Source organism: Parus major, chromosome 1A (genome assembly GCF_001522545.3).
Source record: "Parus major isolate Abel chromosome 1A, Parus_major1.1, whole genome shotgun sequence".
NCBI classification, from domain to species: Eukaryota; Metazoa; Chordata; class Aves; order Passeriformes; family Paridae; genus Parus; species Parus major.
The window spans coordinates 53,166,582-53,184,936 of NC_031773.1; the positions used below are offsets into that span (position 1 = coordinate 53,166,582).

Below are 18,355 nucleotides of genomic sequence, written 5' to 3' on the forward strand. Positions count from 1 at the left end.
TGCTGTATTGGCTAAAATTACTCTTTCAGCTTGGTGGAAGAAACTAGAGTGACTCTTCATATTCTCCATCCCAAGTTTTGCTACCCAAGTCTGGTGACAAAGTTACTATAAAAGCAAACAAGTATTCTTCCCAGAATACGTCTTGATAAGCAGCCATTGAATTCCCTGTGAGAAAGTTCTAATAGGCAAAGGCGCTCAGGCCAGCTGTTATTAATTATAATAACATAAATTATATTATACTATAATAATATTATGAGCACAGGACCATTCCATCACAATACTTAGGAAAATATGCAGAAATATCAGCAGACCAGCTTGGCTAAAACAGTAAACTGATGACAGAGCTTGAAAGCAAAAGAGCTTCACACAGAATGGTGAAGAAAGGACAAGTTACAAATGATCTAGAAGCATCACAGGGGCATTTAGGGATGTTATCAGGAAAACCAAAGCTCAGCTGGAGTTGAGAATTACAAAGAATGTTAAAGGAGCTTCACCTGATGAACAAAGAAAATGAGGGACCTTTGCTGAAAGGCAGATTTTGCAACAGTGTGGACACAGATAAAACCAAAGTACCCTGTGTGCCTTCTTTGCCTCAGTCTTTACCAACACACTGGAGAATTTTTCAGAAAAAATACTGCCAGCAGTGGATAAAGATCAAATCAGGCTTCACTTGACAGTACTGAGTATGTTCAAGAACATTGAATGAAATGGATTGAATTCAAGATCCTTATGAGGGAAATGCCCTCACATAAGACAACTTTATATTGGCTTTGAAAAGTCATGGTGACCAGGTGAGGTCCCTGACAAGTGAAGAAAATCATTGCCAAAAAACAAAAACAAAACCAACAAAACCCAAAATCCTGAAAAGGACAGTGTGGGGGACCACAAGTTCATCAGCCTCACTTTGTTCCTCAGGAAAATAATACAATATATGTCTTCTAAGAACACATGTATGGGCACATGAAGGATTAGGTGATAGCTGGTAACTATAAACATGTAGTTATCAAATGTAAATTATTCCTGACCAACCTGCTTTTCCCCTATAATTAAATGACTCGATTTGCAGACCAGGACAGAACGGTGGGTGCCACTTCCCTTGATCATAGCAAGGCTTATCAACACTGAGAATCAGAATACACTCAATATAGGAGTATTGACATTACAGTCTGGATGGATGGACAATTAGAGGAGTTAACAACTGGTTGGATCACCACGCTCAGAAGGCAGCAAATGTGTTGTAACAATGGAGTAACATAGGGGCCTATCCTGAAACCTGTTCTTTTTTCTATGATCTTTGGCAGTGACTCTCTAAAATTGCATGCTCTTCAAGTTTGCAGATGACACCAAATTGGATGGAACAGTCAATACACTTGAGGGCAGAGCTGCCACGCAAAGATACCTAAACAGACAAGAGGAATGGGCTGACAGGAGCCATATGAAATTCAACAAGACATGCAAAGTCTTGGAAAGGAATAACCCCTTGCAATGATACAGGCCAGGGAGCAGCTCTGTGTAAAAAACCTTGGTGCATGTTCAGCAAGGGAGCTGCGAGCCAGGAGCATGCCTTGGCAGCAAAGAAGGCCTACAGTATCCTTGGCTGCATCAACAGTAGCGTAGCCAGTAGTCTGAGGAATGTGATTATCCCTCTCTAATCAGCACTCATTGGACCAAATTTAGAATACTGTGTCCAGTTTTGGGCCCCCAGTCCAGGAAAGACACTGATAAACTGGAGCAAGTTCAGCAGAGAGCTGCCAAGCTGGTCAAGGAGACATGCCCTGTGAGAAGCAGCTACGGGAACAGCTTGTTCAGGATGCAGAAGAAAAGGCTTCAGGGGGATTTACTAACAGATTTCCAACACCTACAGGGTGGCAACCAAGAAGATGGAGTCAGACTCCTCATGTTGACAGACAGTGAAAAAAGACAATAGGGATAAACTGAAATAAGAGGTCCCAACTCAATATCAAGAAAAAAACCCCACAACTTTTCACCGTGAGGACAAAAGCAGTGGAATAGGCTGCCAAGAAGGAGATTAAAAGCCTCCAAGGATGGAGTCTGTACAAAGCTTGTCTGGATAAAGCCCTGATTAACCTGAGCTGACTCCATAATTGACCCTGCTTTGAGTGGGATGTTGGACCAAAAACTTTCTGATGTTCTATCCAACCTGAATTATTCTATAATCCTAAATTTAAGCAATCCTATATACAATGTTTTGCATATGCTTGCACAACTTTCCAGCAACTTTAGACCACAAACCTCCAGGGCTGTGTGAACACTGTCCAATTAACTCAAACATCCAGCACAAGTCTATCTGGACTCCAATGTGCTTTCTCTCCCCAAATAGCACCGCACCTCGAGATGCAATCACGGCTTCCCAATGGAAGCACGTAAGAAACAGCATTTTTCCTGTCGAGGGGAAGCAGAGAGCGTTAATCCACATGGCGAAGGAGAGCTGTGTGATGCTCCAGCGGGCTGCGGAGGCTGCAGGGGCCCGCGATGCGGAGCCGCTCCGGAGCACCGCGCTCGCTCCGATGGGGCGAGCGGGACCCGGCGAGCGGGACCCGGCTCCGGTGTGAGCTGGGCGATGGTGACACCCAGTGGCCGCTGGCTGCGCCGAGGGCAGCGCCCAGCTGCGGGGAAAACACGCTGCCAATCTCCCAACTTGGCTATCTACAAAATCAGTGGGCATTGTTAAAGCCTATGTATACGAACGCACACCCCACACATCCCCCCATACTAACCATGGAGCACAGTAACCAACGTGACAAATGACCTTCTGTCCTTCAGTTCTAACAAACTTGGGAAAAGTCATTTCAGGAGTTCTTTGGCTTAAAAGAAAAGGGTTTCCAGAATGATGGATTAGAACTGCAGCTTTTCATTTATACCAACAGGAAAGGGTTTTCAGATCCTAAGGTGCATAATAATCATCCATTTCACTGACAAATAAACCACTAATGTGCTCCTTGTCAAGAAACAGATGTAAAAAAGTAGAATATCCAAGTTCTCCATTTACTGCATTAACATTGTCCAATTCTTAGATGCACAAATCTATAAATATTTTTAGCATTACAAGTTTTACTGCACCCACAAATATTAATGAAATATTCATGCTTGATTCTTGAAAGATTAGTGATGTCTTCTAATATTAGACATCTAGCGAATAAGGAGAGGCAATTTCAACACATCAGAGACTTGTAGGAATGTTCAGTCTTCAGTGACTACACCTTGAAACTACGAAATTTCATTTTGTCTTTCCATTTCTCCTGCTATCAGGAGATATTTGAATCAAATCACCATAATTTAATGAAACTTCCACTCTGTTTGACAGATTTCCCTTTGTTCATCAATCTACTGTTCACTTTCTCAGCTGAATGATGGGGAGATGAGAAACATTTTATTCTCCACAGGTTAGCGGATATTGCACAAGCAAGTTCAAAATATTCTTAAGCACTTCCCACCGCTGTCCAAGGTCTTCAATTTGGTTTCTAGATTCCCAAAGCAAAGGAATCAGGCAGATGAAGAAAGCCTCTTTTCAATGTGTCCCACCATTTCTTTGGCTACTTTGTATTTTGTGCAATTACAAGTTTCATAAGATCTCCACTAACAAAAATGATGAGAAATTTTTTATTTGTTTATTAAGTAAAAATGCAGCATTTTTCTTGTGGCATAGCCAGTACAGAGGCCTAGTTAATGTAGGCTGGCTAATCTCTGCATGAGAGAAACAGCAATACTGCAGACAGGTCATCTAGTTTGCTCTTGGATCTCTCAGCGGCCTCCTACAGACCAAGCAACTCAGGAATTTGCTGCATTGTTGCCTTTTCCCCCCTCTGGTCTTTACTTTGCAGCAGTAACAGAACTAGAGAAAAATTTTTGCATAGAACTAGATCCTCTGAAACTCTCAACTGCCACATGACAGTCAGGACACACAGTCCTCATCCATGTGACATACCAAACACTTGGAAACATCTACAGATACATAGATAAATATATTTTACACTGTGAGGGTATAAAGCTCATATGGAGTACAAGAGGTACTACAAATATCACAGCACAGCCACCTTCCAACTTGGTCAGCAAGACAAAGAGCAATACTTACATGTGTACAGCCAATTTAATGCACACACCAGAACCTGACATTAACAAGATTTATATCCCAAAATAAATGGCACTACAGGTGCAGCAGGGAAAGCTACACAATAAATATCTGAATGCTATAAAGCATTCCCAAGCTCTAGAGAATTCACCCAGTGAGAAACTGGTAACTGCCAGCAACTATCCCACTTGCATTTTTCTCACATTTAAACATTCTCTTTTAAACAAAGGAGTAATTAACAAGATACAGCATTTTAGGTTACACTTTTCTGAACTGTATTTGCCTGAAAAGGTCTTTTCATCCTAAAAAGTTCATGCACATAAATATTGTTCCATTTCTCATTTTTTATCAATATACAGTGCCAGATATTATTTAAACAAAGAAAAATAGCATATACTATATGTTGAGCTAATAGTTTTCTTTAATCATCAGCACAGACAGTATGTCTCTGGCATCCAGAATGTTGAAACGAAAGAACAAAGAAGCAGAATAAAAAAAACAAGACAAAACTGCAAAACAACTTCAGAAATACTTCCCACTTCCAGCTTCAATGGAAAATGAACATTGACTTATATAATGCTTAATTATAACATTTTGTTTTCCACTGTGAGGATTAGATTCAATTCAAACTTTTTTTAAAGAAAGATTATTTAGTATCAAGGACAGAACTATTATAGCTGATTTGCCAAAGTTTTGTATGGAAAAAATACTGATTGTAAATGACAAAATTACTAATTTCTATAAAGCTTAAGAAAATAACTCTTCTCTCTGTAATAACTTATCAATTCAACCCCCTGTGTTACATTTACACTTCTCTAATTAATCACACATTTATAAGCCTGCCCAAAAGAGTAACTTCAGTTCTTCAAACATATTCAAAATCAGATTGCAACTCCACCAGAGCCTCCCTAAGATATAATTCTTATGTTTCACTTATAGAACTAAAATGAAAGAAGACTAAATAATCAACATTGTCATTTGTTAGCAAAAATAAAGAGTCGTTTACATAAGCGTAAACAGAATGAAATAACCAAAAGGAAGGAATTAACTAGCAAGAAGCAAGGAACATATCAGTTTATGTACCAGACTCACAAGATGGAAATCTCTGTAACTTCATTTACAACTAGGGGAGTAACCAAATCACCATACATACATAGAATTGATAATGATTTAATATTAAAAAAAAACTTCAAAAATTTATAAGATCACCCCAATTGTTTTTCAATTATATTTTCAAATAAGGTTTAACTTTTAAACATTTACTTTGAATTATTTAGTAAAGTACATTATTTGATTTTCTTTTGTTCAAGCGTAAGAAAAAGAAGGGCTCACCTAGACAAAAATCTAACAGAAAATCTATTACCTTGTATTTAAGATTTCACCAACAATTTCTTGCAGCTTGTCAATAAAATTAACAAAGCTGGAAAGCCCTTTTACATGTGCTCTTAAAGGATCATACAAAGAAGATGCAGAGTTTCTTCCTCCAAGTTCTATGGTCCGGATAAAAGATGTTGCCATCTGTTAGGAGAAATAGTCAGATATCAAACTGTAGACAGACATGGATTGTACATATGTTGAAGTGACTCTTTCCTATAGGTCTCTAAATTGTGTAACAGCTGGCTGATAGCAGAAATAACTTACCTGAAATCAAACAATGGCTCTTAATTGCAAGCTTTGCACATCTCACCATAAATATTTGTAATATCAATATTTAAATAGTACAATCGTATTAAAAAAAAGAAAACACAAGCCAAAGTAAAAATAACCCAGCCAATTTGATGTTTACATCAGCCTTTTGAAAGCTTAGGACAAAAAACTTATTAAATCATGGCACAGAACTCTTTTGTTGTTGTGGCTGTTTAAAATGCTCCTGCTGGCCTTACAAAAACTACTCCTGTATTCAAAGTGCTCTCTATGTCCCAAGGACAATTTTAACCTGAGCATGTAAAAGCTGACTTCAGCTTATAATAATTTTCAGAGATGCAAATATATACTCAAATCTTATCAAAAATCTTATAAAAAGTAATGACAGCTAAGGCTTCTGTCATTCTGAAAGTATCTATATCTTTTTATATGCTCTAAAAAAATACAAAGTGCCAAAAGCATACCTTAAAGTACAATCCCGAAATTTTAAGGCAACAGTAAAAACCCCAGCAGTTGTCCAGGAAAGTGAAAGTAAGGAGAACAATCCAATGCACTTCACACAGATGCAGTAATGTTAATTCTACATATAAATTTTAATTTCAGAGTACAGAGCTAAATCATAAAGCTCTTAGGACTGGAAACGGGAAAATTGGAATTATTCTAGCACATAAAGTAAACCTGCCAGTATTCCCATCTTTGTGCTAAAGATCCCCTATGGTTCAAGCACACAGTTCAGAGGACCTTGCCTTCCCAATGGGAAATACTCTAGTTTTCAAGATTTCTAGAAGACACACATGCCAGAAAAGATGACTTCTTTACACAGAGAAGTTTCCCCTCTGGCAACTGTGAAGAAGATATGGTAAATCCAGTCCAAACACATACTTTTTTTATACAATGTTAACAGAACATTAGGAGCTAAAATAATTAAACCTGGAACTGAGATTTCACAAATTTTCCATATTTATTCAACCATAAAAGTTTGAGAATGCAGCTGCTTCAGTGACTACATAGCCATACTGTTTTTAACTCAGACTGCCATTGCCTCTGCACTGAGGTTACACTGCATGCAAAATTTAATGACTATTGAGTATGAGAGACTACAGTGGTTCTTTGGAGAAAGAATTTATTTACCTTACTTCAACTATTTTTGAGATGGCTCTGTGCTGACAACAACTACTGCAAGATTCAAATTTAGAATTCTTGACATGGACACAAAAAATAGTTTCTGTGTGTATCTTGAGATCCCATGACCAAATAAGCATCTGTTTCTCCCCACAGAATCTCTTGTCTTTTTAGCTTTAAAATTGTTTTCATGGTGGTATTTAACTTGGTTTGCAAACATCAGTGTTGCATATTAGATGAAAGCCACATTCTCTGTTTAGAGATCTACTTCATTGACCCTGAACTCCAGTAAGAATCATTTGACACATACCAAGAAAATGGACATTTTTCTCTCCTGCGAGACATGTTTCAGGTTAGTGAAGGCTTCTCTACCAAGTCCTCTGTCAGGAACATTTAGAATATGAGCCAATGCCACATCATCCTTAGAATTCACCAAAAGGCTTAAATATGAACAGACAGACTTCTTTGCCAGGATTGTCACCTGCATGAGAAAACATCACACAAGTTGGTCACCCCGCTGCTAAATTATGTTCCATTTTATTTTAAAGTTAATTAGACATGTACCGATGTAATTTTTGGAAGAGTAAGAATTCACCTTGCACCATTTCAAAGTACTACTTTATGCATGAAGATTCTAGAAGTCTTGATGAAAACAAACATGATAAATAAGTTAGAACTGCATATATGGTACTTGAATATTCACAAGGTGTTTGAGGGTTATTAAAATTGGTTATAAATTTCTGTTTAGAAACCTCCTCACAGACATCCTTCTTCTAGCTCAAGGCAAATATTAGCACCATTAAACCATGTAAGAATTTGTCATTAACTTCAAAAAGACTAAGGTTTTAAACTACTTGCCAGCTCTGGCACAGATTCAGTAATTTTTTCTCTTGGCTTTCAGACATAAATTGTAACCCAACCCCACCCATATAACTAATATATAATATATAATTGTAATTGCCAATATGGCAGCACTGTTCTGGACCCTGTGAGAACATCAGCCCCAGAAGAGAAGAATTTGTAGTTTTGCTGCAAGCAGAGAAAAAAAAAATATTATACCTGCTATGGATTATCTTCTCATACCACAGTACATATGCAACAAAATATAGTTTCAGAACCAAACAAGTATATGGGACAGTCTGCAAAGACAGTCCTCAGAAGAAGAAAAAAGAGCAAAGAATAATTTTACTGCACAAGTCAGAGCAGCAAGAAAACCACTGTGGGAGTGGTAGAAGTGCTGTTCAGGGGAGAACCTCAGCTCAGAAGATATTTTCTTGTTGAAAAATATTTTGATTTATACCCAAATATTGATTCAAAATTGACATTTATTATGAGAAAAGCAAGTTTGGCTATGACTAAAACTTCAGCATTTCAAACACAGCTTGAAAATACTCAGATTTTTATTTTGGTGGTTGAAAGGGTAAAGGGAAAGAGTCAAGTCTTCTATTAAGACAGCCAGACTTTGTTTTGCTACACCTACTACTCCAGTGGCTATTCAGATTTCTTCCATATGTAAGGGAGTAAAAGCTAATAAAATTAAATCAAAGGAGATTACTTCATTTATTTAATGCTCAGTTAAGAAAATGCTTAAGTGATGCCGTATTTGTAGAAAAATTTGTTCTACATCAAGTGCCTTCCATTCTGGAGTGTGTTCCAGAATATAAATTTCAGCACATAGCCCCTTACACACCTACAATATACTCAAGGGATACAGTATGGATACACAGGTTTTATTTTTTTTAACCCAGCCACATCTGAATTACCATTGGAAAATAAATCTATGTTATATTTAATCTTTTCAATAGATACAGAACATTACAAGACAAAAATAATTTTTACCTTCATATCCTCCTGGCCCCGTCTGTTGATTTGCATAGGAGCAGAAAGAACGGAACCATTATCTTCTTGTGCATTCGTTACACCAGAAATAAATTCCAACAATTGAACCTTTAACAAAAAGACCAGAATAAACTTAAATACGCAGATGACTAGAAGGCAAAAGTGGTTTTAAAATCTGATGTAAACCTATCTCTGTCACTTTGCTAGTGTTTGAGGTTAGCACAGCCCTCACAACCTACTTTTAGCTTTAATCTTCAATAGTATAACTGTTCTAGTAGAGAAATGAAGTGTAAGATTAAAATTAACTTAGAAATTAACACAAAGTTATGTTATACACTTGCTCTAAAAGCCACTGCTTACATTTTAGAGAAAATTGAGTATGTTTTGCCAAGTTTAGGAAGAGCTTGTTGACCCACCCAAGTTTATCTTCCCCACGGAAAGCAGGAGGAAAAGAACAACACATTAAAAACCCCAAATAAAAGATCTGAAATAAACAACAACAGAGCTGTGACTGAGTGTGGCTGAATTGGAACTTCAGAAAAAAAAAATACCAAACATGCAAATACATCTATTTTACAGAAGTTCTGTTTACAGAGAATGGTGTTTTCAAAATGGCAATCATTAAAAATATTTTGGCTGCACATCAACATACAACCAAAACTCCATCACATGTTAATTATTAGTCTTTGTTTCAGTTTTATCAAATCTCTACAGTTTATTTCTCAGTCCAATTTATGGCAAGGAGTCATTTATTCATAGAGGAGTTGCGGGACTTCACAATCCAGCAGGACAACAGAGAAGCAATTTTTGAGTGAATTTAAGCTCCATTTATAATATTTAGTAATTTAAACTCAAGTGCTTCCCCAACAGAGAAACAAAGTAACTTGTGAATAATCCAGAGCTCCCATGTATAATTAGAAGTGTCATAAATCCATAACTGGAACCAAAAATACATCAAAACAACATAAGAGGTCAAACATAATACTTACAGGAGATATGCTTTCATCTTCAGCTAAAAGTCCAAGACTACAGCACTTCTGATATATGTCTATTAAATCTAACATATTGCTTCTTGCTAAGAAGGCATGATAGCCTTTTTTCACTTCTGCAAAATTTTCAGGTTCTTTCATGTTTTCATATAATCCCAGTTTGTCACGTAACAAATAATTCCAAGTTTCCAACACATCACTAAGTGATACTGTGAAGTCTCCATGGTACTAATAGAACCAAAAAAAAAAGCAAAAAATATATATTTCATATTCAGCACAGCTGTGAAAATAAATTTAAAACAGGCTGCATAGATATTTGAAAATCTATCATAACCTAAATTTATCACAAAGTCTTACTTATAGTTGAGGCTCTTCCACTGCTTTGCATTTACAGTTGAATTTTGTTATGTTCTGTCAGTATTTGTTCCTGATCTTCAAAGCAGCAGGCATGTATATCAAATTTTACATAAGAAAATACAGTGAATGATGCAGAACTACTTTTGCAGAAATTGTTTTTAGCATGGCAGGCAATTATTTCCAAAAGGCAGTAAATATGGCTCCCTTACTTTGTTTCAAGCAGTTGACTGGGAAAACATATGTCACTTAAAAAAAGAAGCTTTTCTTTCTTGTGTTAGTACAGTTATACTTTATCATAACATTGACAGTGCTGCTACACAGTTCTAATAATTACACTAGAACCATGCACACCCCTCTGTTACTACTACTATAATTAACATCAACTATACAGTATAGACTGTACCCTTCCTGTCAAAATTACGAGATTATATTCCATGTGCCCCTTTGCCTTCTCCTCCAACTACTTGCTCTTATATTCTCTTTCACAACTCATCTTCCTTATTTTTGTCCACACCCTGATCTTTAAACTGAGTACCAGTCTCCAATTCCTGCTGGTAAACTTATGGCCACACTTCCAGTATCTAAAGCATTCCCCAATATCTAGCAGCAAAACAGTTGTTTTTCACCATGTAACATGAGATAAATGCCCTGTGACCAAGTTACAGCCCTTACTTTGCACTGTCTATAATGGCAGATGGCTCCTATCTAGAGCAAAGGTTTAATTCTATTTCATTACATTTCCACATTAAGCAAATTAATTACTTATAAACACCATTCGCAACATATGAAATAAGAAAACATGAGAAATCCTAATAATTTAAGTTGTTACAGTCCAAATGATCCCTCCTTTGGGTTCTAGGATATTTAGCACAACTTTCTCAATAGACTTCATTAAATACACAATTCCAAAATCCTGAAAGTCAACTATTTTTATATTGTCTAGGCAAAGAACTAGGAGTGAAAATTAAAGGACACTCAAACTCACACATTTTACCTTCAGAGCACTTTTCTGCCTTCTAACTTGTGCATGGGTTATGATAAATAGCTTTGAACTTACATATTATTCCACATATCATCAGAATATTAAAACTGCATATGTGTTTTCTGAAAAGTATCTGATTTTTATTTCAGCCCCTCAAAAAATTAAACATATAATCATATTATAACCTAATTTAAACAGATCAAAGCAGCAGTAGATGGGGAAAAAAACGTTTTTTTCTCACTTTATTTTGAATCAAAATGCTTCAGGAGTACCAAGTTAAAGTACAACTTCATAAGGTATCTAATAAATCAAAACCTTTCCTCACCAGATCAAGGGCCTGCAGAGATTAGCCAAGTTTATGCTAGTACTGCAAAAATATTTTAAATAAAAATATTGCATTCCAGATATTAACCTTTGTGATCAGGCATCCACTGTGATTGCATATTCCATTACTTAAACAGTCAATTTGTCAAGTCTCTGGTTTTAAAATTAATTTTAAAAATACTGTGGTGTTTTACAGTAAGCATTTGTCAACAGGTTAATAGCTTAAGGAAGTTCAAAAAGTCCCATGTTTTCATTCTATTGTAGGCAGAGAAAATATTTCATTTCATAGGAATAGGCATTATAATAAGGTATTATAAAGCATTTTTACTTCCAGGTAATGAAGCATATTAACTTAGGACGTTTATTTTAGAATGTCTGAAATCCAGCAGCAACATTTCATGCTTAAAGACACCATTTTTTACTATTTTGTAGGTACTGTTAGTTTTCTAGTGCTAACTACATAGCAAATCAATTTCTATTTTCACAACAAATTGTTTTAAAAACAAAGTTATACATCTCAGCATCAAAATGTTGGCTTCCGCCTTCCCCAAATAAATGCTCACCAACCTTTTTAGGAATGTGTGTAAAAGACTGCTGTGCTTAACCACCACCCCTGTGTTGGGTCTATTCTTTCCAGGCATACTCCTGGACTGCAGCATTGTTTTCTGGTTTTTGTCATTTGTCCTTGAGTTATGCAATTCTGCACACTTGTCACCTCTAGTCCTGCTCAGCCTTCATTGCTTCCCTACACTCTCACACAGCAGAGGTGTTTCTAGACTGTGGTACATAAAGCAAATTCAGGTAGGATAAAGCAGCATTTTTAACAAGTTTCCCATCATGCTGAAAACGTTGTGCACAGATTGAAAAACTGGTTCATGTGAATACAAGTGTGTGGACATCTGGCAGTTGTTAGGTTGTGAAGTGCAGTGAAGGTGTTACAGACAAGTAAAAGGTATTATAAAATAAAGCCCTTATAAAATCAGGCCTTGCTCTACTGAATTAACAGCTACCTTTTACTTCTTCTAAGTGCATGCCAAACAATCTTGGAAACAATCTTGGAAACAAAGTCCATTAACGCAACCTACTCTTGGAGGGAAAAACAAGTTTGCACCTGCATCAACTATGAATCTGTCCCCTGAGAATCAGTGAAGAAAATATATAAACATATCTAGAGAGAGCAAATTTGATAGACATATACAATAGCCCTTACCAACCAATAAACTGTCACTGTAGAGCTTACCAGTTAGGTTTAACACAATGCCTTCTGATATTTTCTATAAACATGAGCTTTGTGAATAAAGAATTCACTATTCTGCATGAAAAAACTGAGTCCCATCTGCTTTATTACTGCAACATGAAGTTACAGGCCAATAGTCCAAGCCTAGGGAAATGACAATATTGTAAAATAATAATAAATAAAATTACAATGGCATGGGTACTCAACACCTTTTTCTTTGGGTGGGTAAGGGGGGTGTCAAGAGAAAAAGTACCAGGGCACAAGAGAGTAGAGGTATGCTCTGTTTAAGGAGGACTAGAGAGGTATTGGATATATGGGTCAGTAGAATAGCAGAATCATGAAATAGGCAAAGTAAAAATTGCATTCACCCAAAGAACAAACCAGAACTTTCTAAAGCCAATGCTATCAATTATAGTGGTAATAAAAACACAAGATTGAAAATTTAGAACCCTGCTGGTCAGAAACAAATGAAAGTACAAAAATCCCACACATCCTTGCTTCCTCTTCTACCCCTCAAAACACCTGTAATTACCACAAATTATACCTGTAATACTATAGAAAAAGGGGTGGGAGGGAGAAGAAAAAGTCCTATTGATAAGCTAGGGAAGATGCATCAAGACTTACATAGCAAGAGTTTAAACATCATTAAAACAATCCTAGTTGTTAAGCAAAACAAAAATACATTAAACTATCTTATAGTTACAGTTTGATTACACAGGGTATGGGAAAGAGGACAACAGTCTCAATATATAATTTCCTTTAAAAAAAATCCTGGGAAATATTTATTACTCTGAATTCTTTTCAAAAGAAGTGTAGAGAAGGCTACTCAGCACTGGTGAGACCACATTTAATACTGTGTGCAGTTCTGGGCTCCTCAGTATGAGGGAGACAGAGACACACTGGAGCAAAGTCCAAGGAAGTTCACATATCATCCACAGACTTCATTAAGAGACAGGAGCCCCTCTCACATAAGGAAAGGCTGAGAAAGCTGGGGCTGTTTAGTCTGGCTACTAAAAGAGAAAAGAGTGCTCAGGGAAGATCTCCCCAATGCATACAAATATCTGAAGGGAGGATGCAAAGATGACAGAGCTAGGCTCTTTCCTTAGGTGCCCAGTGGTAGGGGCAGAGACAATGGGCACAAACTGAGACACACACAGAACATCTGGAAACACTTCGAGAATGCCTGAGTAGTGGCACAGGTTGTTCAGGGAGGTTATGGAGTCTCCATGCTCAGAGACAATTTGAAAGACACCTGGACATAGTCCTGGACAACTGGCACTGCCAGGTTGCTCTATTTGAGGAAGGCTGGATAAGATGACCTCCACAGTTCCCTTCCAAATTCAACCCTTCTGTGAGTCTGTGAAAAAATTAAACATGCTGAAGAAAAGCCAAGACAGCCTCTCTTAGTAGCATCATTACAACGAGTTACAAGCAACATATCACATAAAATTGCTACAAAGTTAGTTATGAGTATCTCATTACCACAAGGGAGACAGATAGAACAGTTTAAGGGAGTAACACTGTTCAACTCTGCATTTTTCTTCATTTGCCAACATGGAAGCAAGACAATTTGGGAAATCATTTCAAGAAATACAAGACACTAAACAGAACATAATATTCTTCAGTCAGCATACAAAATGCACTCACAGAACTAAAACACACCAAAACTGCTTTTAAACAAAATCAGAAATATACAAACACAAATTTCTAAAGGGAAGATACATTTCTAAAATCAACAATAAAGCAGTTTTTCGTCCAGTATCAAAGCTCTCATTCTAGAAGAGATTGACAGCCCATTTTAGTTGGACACTTTAAACTAGCAGATTCTGGAAAAATAATTGTTTTATAATAACTATTATGATAAACAATTATTAAATAATAATAGTTTTATTCCATTTCTTATCCCACTAGCTAAAACAGCCATAGTCTAAAAATGACAGGTGATTATCTGACCTAATCACTCTTCTTCTATCCCTTCTGATCCACAAGTATAAACAGTAAACTTAAAGCAATTACACTCAGCTGAACTCCATCCTGAAAACTGTTAGTACTGTCAAACCTTGAGGAAGGTTCTTCTCCTTGAAAATGTTCCTAGATTTTAGATTTATACTAATCAATCTAGGTGAAAGATATTTGCTTCCACCACAGACCTTATGCAACATGGCTACAATGTTCTACAAACCAAAGTGTTTTCAGAGTGATTCAGAGGACAGATTTTTTTTTTTTCTTTCACCCTGCTGTTTGATCAGGGTTTATCACATTTTTTGCTACCCTCATTCTGGTGAAATTTAAGATTCATAGATTATGAAGCTTTTAAACTTTTATAGAGTACTCCAAAAAGCTTTGTTATTTTTCATCTCCACTATGGATACAGGTACCAGTTAAAACACCAAATCCATTAAAATTGTCCAGGCTTTGGAAGGAAGAGAAGTGTATTTTGGTTGTTTGTGATAGCTTGGATGTGTTGGGTTTTTCTCAATATGGCTGCTCAACAGCCTGTTAATGAAACTGTTTTATTGTAGTAATTGACTTTAAGCAGATTTCCATTCTACAGGTGCTAACAATTCAACATTATTGTATTTAAATCAGAAACCTAACAAGGGACATGCCTACAACTGTAATACTCTGCATCTTAGTTTGAAGTTTCAGTGCTGAACAAAATAAACAAGACATATTTTGCTTTAAGACTGAACATCAAAATTAATACCAACTAAAGAAATTGTGCTTCAGAGGCAGCACTTGCAAACACTAAAATAGTTTTAATCCACATATACAAGCCAAGGTTTGTCTAATTATACCAACTAGTATAATCAGAAAAAACAAATCAGGTTTTTGAAAACTTGTTCTTTCTTCAGATCTGAAGGCAAAGCTAAGCATTTCAAAATTAAATTAGTTGAAAATAATTGCAATATTTTTTGTTTGATCATCCCTGAAAGAAAAGGCATTTATGGAAGATAGGGATATTATCTGGAAGACGGAAAAAAAAAAGGAGAAAGTAGACTAAGCTAATTACCCCTACAGAAAGGAAAAAAAAAATATTGTAAGGGAACAATGAACCATAACCTTTACATGTCTGTAAGTTTTGGCATAAAACAGAACACATTTTAGTTCCCGGAGCTGGCTTTGGAAAACTGTTTGCAGTTCTCCCTTGAGAATCACAACAGACATGACAGTGATTGCCTCCATGTGCAGTTTTGCATTAATGTCTTTTATCTGTTTTCCAAGAGTTAATTTTGATGCACACTAGTTTTCTCATTTTAATCTACACAGGTATTGTGAGTACATTCCAAGAACTACAAATGTAGTATCTTGGCATTCTAGTATCCTTACTATGTTTATAACAGTGGGGGATGACTTAATGTTTAGACAAGAGATACTCCTAGTCTGCACATTTTAGACTACAAATTTATTTCTGATCCACAAACTGAAGCAGGTTTTCTGTTTGTTTGGGTTTTTTACTCACTATGGGATTTCACTTCAATGTGGCTCTGTTATTTGTGGTATGTTTTTTGATTTGGTATGCTCCTTCTGGCTTTCTTAAACTAAATCTTTGTACTACATGTATGACCTACTATGCAACACTTGAGTAAGTCTTCCAACAACAGTCAGTATTGTTTTCATCAATAATTAGGTTAATTTGACCTAAAAAGGTATCTTTAGTTTATTTAAACAAGTATTCCAGTTCTTCTCCTTAAATGAGACACAGGCAAAGGCCTAATTGTACATTGCAACTGTTTCTGGTATGTTTCAGATATCCTCCAGCTCTGACAAGCCACAGCACTTCTTTCATAGACACTTTAGGGTTATATCTCCTCTTCACCATTTGACAGATACTTCACATACACAAACAAAAAAAGCCATGTAACTCCTACTGGTACTGGGTATGTATTCACAAATAGGTCTTCACCTGACAAGTATCAGGAAAAGCTGGAGGCAAGAATGGACTGTGGCAAGTACAACTCACACAAACCATACCAAATCAGTTTTATATTTGTGTTCTTCACGTGTCATTCAAAAATATTTTTGGAGCATTCAGAAAAAAAATGCACCCCAAATACCATAGTTCTCCCACCCTGATCAATAGCACAAAAGAAACATTGGATGGAAATAAAGAGGAGTTACACGATCAGCAGAAATACACTAGTGTTTAAAGATGGGACCTGAAATATACACATAAAGCACTTCTATCCTCCCATCTGTCTTGCAGTTCCTTTTTCTAACTCTGCTTCAATAGTGGACTTGATCATATTGATTTTCTTGCATTGCTGCATCTGGCCCTCAGACACACCTTGTTTTAACAAACAGCAAGGAAGTGGCCAAAAAAGTAATTTCAAGTTGGTGCAGCAAAGAAACCAAGTCTGAGGTGTACCAAGAACATACTGAAAAGAATGCTAACCTGTTTATTGACTTCAGCCATGGACAGTTGTAACGCCATCAACATGCAGTCTGCTCCACACACAGTAGTCCTTTCAGAGTTGGAAAATAAAGGCCATTGTTTTCTAAAACACTTAACCAAGTGTAAAATTTTTTCCCGGAAAGTAACCATTGTGCAGAGTAGAAGATAGATATAATTGAGAGAAAAATGAATATAACTACGCCAGAGGCATATGCATATGTCTTCACCTCCCAACAAGCTGTGCAAACACTGTCGTAGCTTCTTAAAGACCAAGTTCCTAGAATAAACTCTTTCAACTAAACCAAACTTGCCTTACTGTGACAGAGCAACTGTGAAGGAGTTAAAAGTGCTTATGCATGTCACGCCTTCATGAAGCCCTTACTTTCCTTGTACATTATGCCAACATAAAGGAATGTTATCACAAATATGACAGTCTTTGTCTCCAAAAGCAGCTTCAGAGTGTCTTCAGTACTTTCTGCATTTGCTATACATTCAGATGAGTGTCTATGAGGATGTCTTAAACCTGGAAAAAAAGAGATTTAATATTTCTAAGACTTACTAACACAGACAACTCTAAACACTTTTCTTACCAGTATAGCATTTTTTCCGGGTTTTTTTTTTTTTAATTTGGGTTTAAATTCTATAAACCATTATCTTCTCTGACTATAATTGGACTATGTCATGTTTTAGTCTCTCTCACTTTCCCGCATTTATCAAGACAAGATACATGACAACGTGGTACAAACTTGCCTTTAAACCTGTTATTTTCTGAAACTAAGTTCCCTAACACTGCAGTGACAATACAGGAGCCATACCCATTCCGTTTACTTCCAGAAGACAAAACTCAACCTTTGACCTTTTTCCATAAAGCTGAGGCAGAGCCCACAGCCCGTTCGTTTTTTGGTTATCGGTACGATGGTAACAAGTGAGGAAGTGTGGCAGGGAGGACGGGGCACATCGGCAAACAAGCACGACTGCAACAGCAGCTTCTCACTCTCCAAAATGTTTGAAGGGGACAAGGCACTTCATAATGTGAAAGTCACGTGTGGCTCACAGAGGATGAAACAGGTGGGCAGCAAGTCGGCGTGGGGCCCAATAAAATCTCTCCGGAGGCTTTCCTGTCTCCCCACCCTGCGAGCTTTCCAAGGGACCATACCTGCCGCTCCCAGCGAAACAGCCCGAACAAGCCAAAACCCCTGCGAAGCCACCCCTAACCCCCAGAAGCCGGAATCGGCATTCCCATACCGCCGAGCGCTCCCGGCTGCGGCCGCGCAGGGTCCCCGGCCGCCGTCCCCTCAGCACGGTCCGGGAGTGCCGCCGCTGTGGCGGGGCCGGGCCGGGGCGCGGCGGCCGCGTTCAAATCCGCCGCGCGGCC

General features: G+C 37.2%; 1 protein-coding gene across 3 annotated transcripts in view; it reads right to left on the reverse strand.

Annotated features, from left to right (window-relative positions):
• Positions 1-18,315, reverse strand: part of PARPBP (PARP1 binding protein) — a 41,635-nt gene extending 23,320 nt beyond the window's left edge. The window contains exons 1-6 of one of the 3 annotated variants that reach the window (XR_002001774.1): positions 18,226-18,315; positions 16,981-17,503; positions 9,685-9,912; positions 8,696-8,803; positions 7,167-7,337; positions 5,454-5,608 (exon numbers count right to left, since the gene is read on the reverse strand). Coding sequence is in view for 2 of the 3 variants with exons in the window: in XM_033514539.1 (XP_033370430.1) it covers positions 5,454-5,608; positions 7,167-7,337; positions 8,696-8,803; positions 9,685-9,912; positions 16,981-17,130 (812 nt within the window). In the remaining variant the exon portion in view is untranslated. Of the gene's footprint in view, positions 1-5,453; positions 5,609-7,166; positions 7,338-8,695; positions 8,804-9,684; positions 9,913-16,980; positions 17,504-18,136; positions 18,156-18,225 lie in introns of those variants that run through there. The other 2 variants (XM_033514539.1, XM_033514540.1) reach the window with 2 other exon arrangements.
• Between the last annotated feature and the right edge of the window lie 40 nt (positions 18,316-18,355).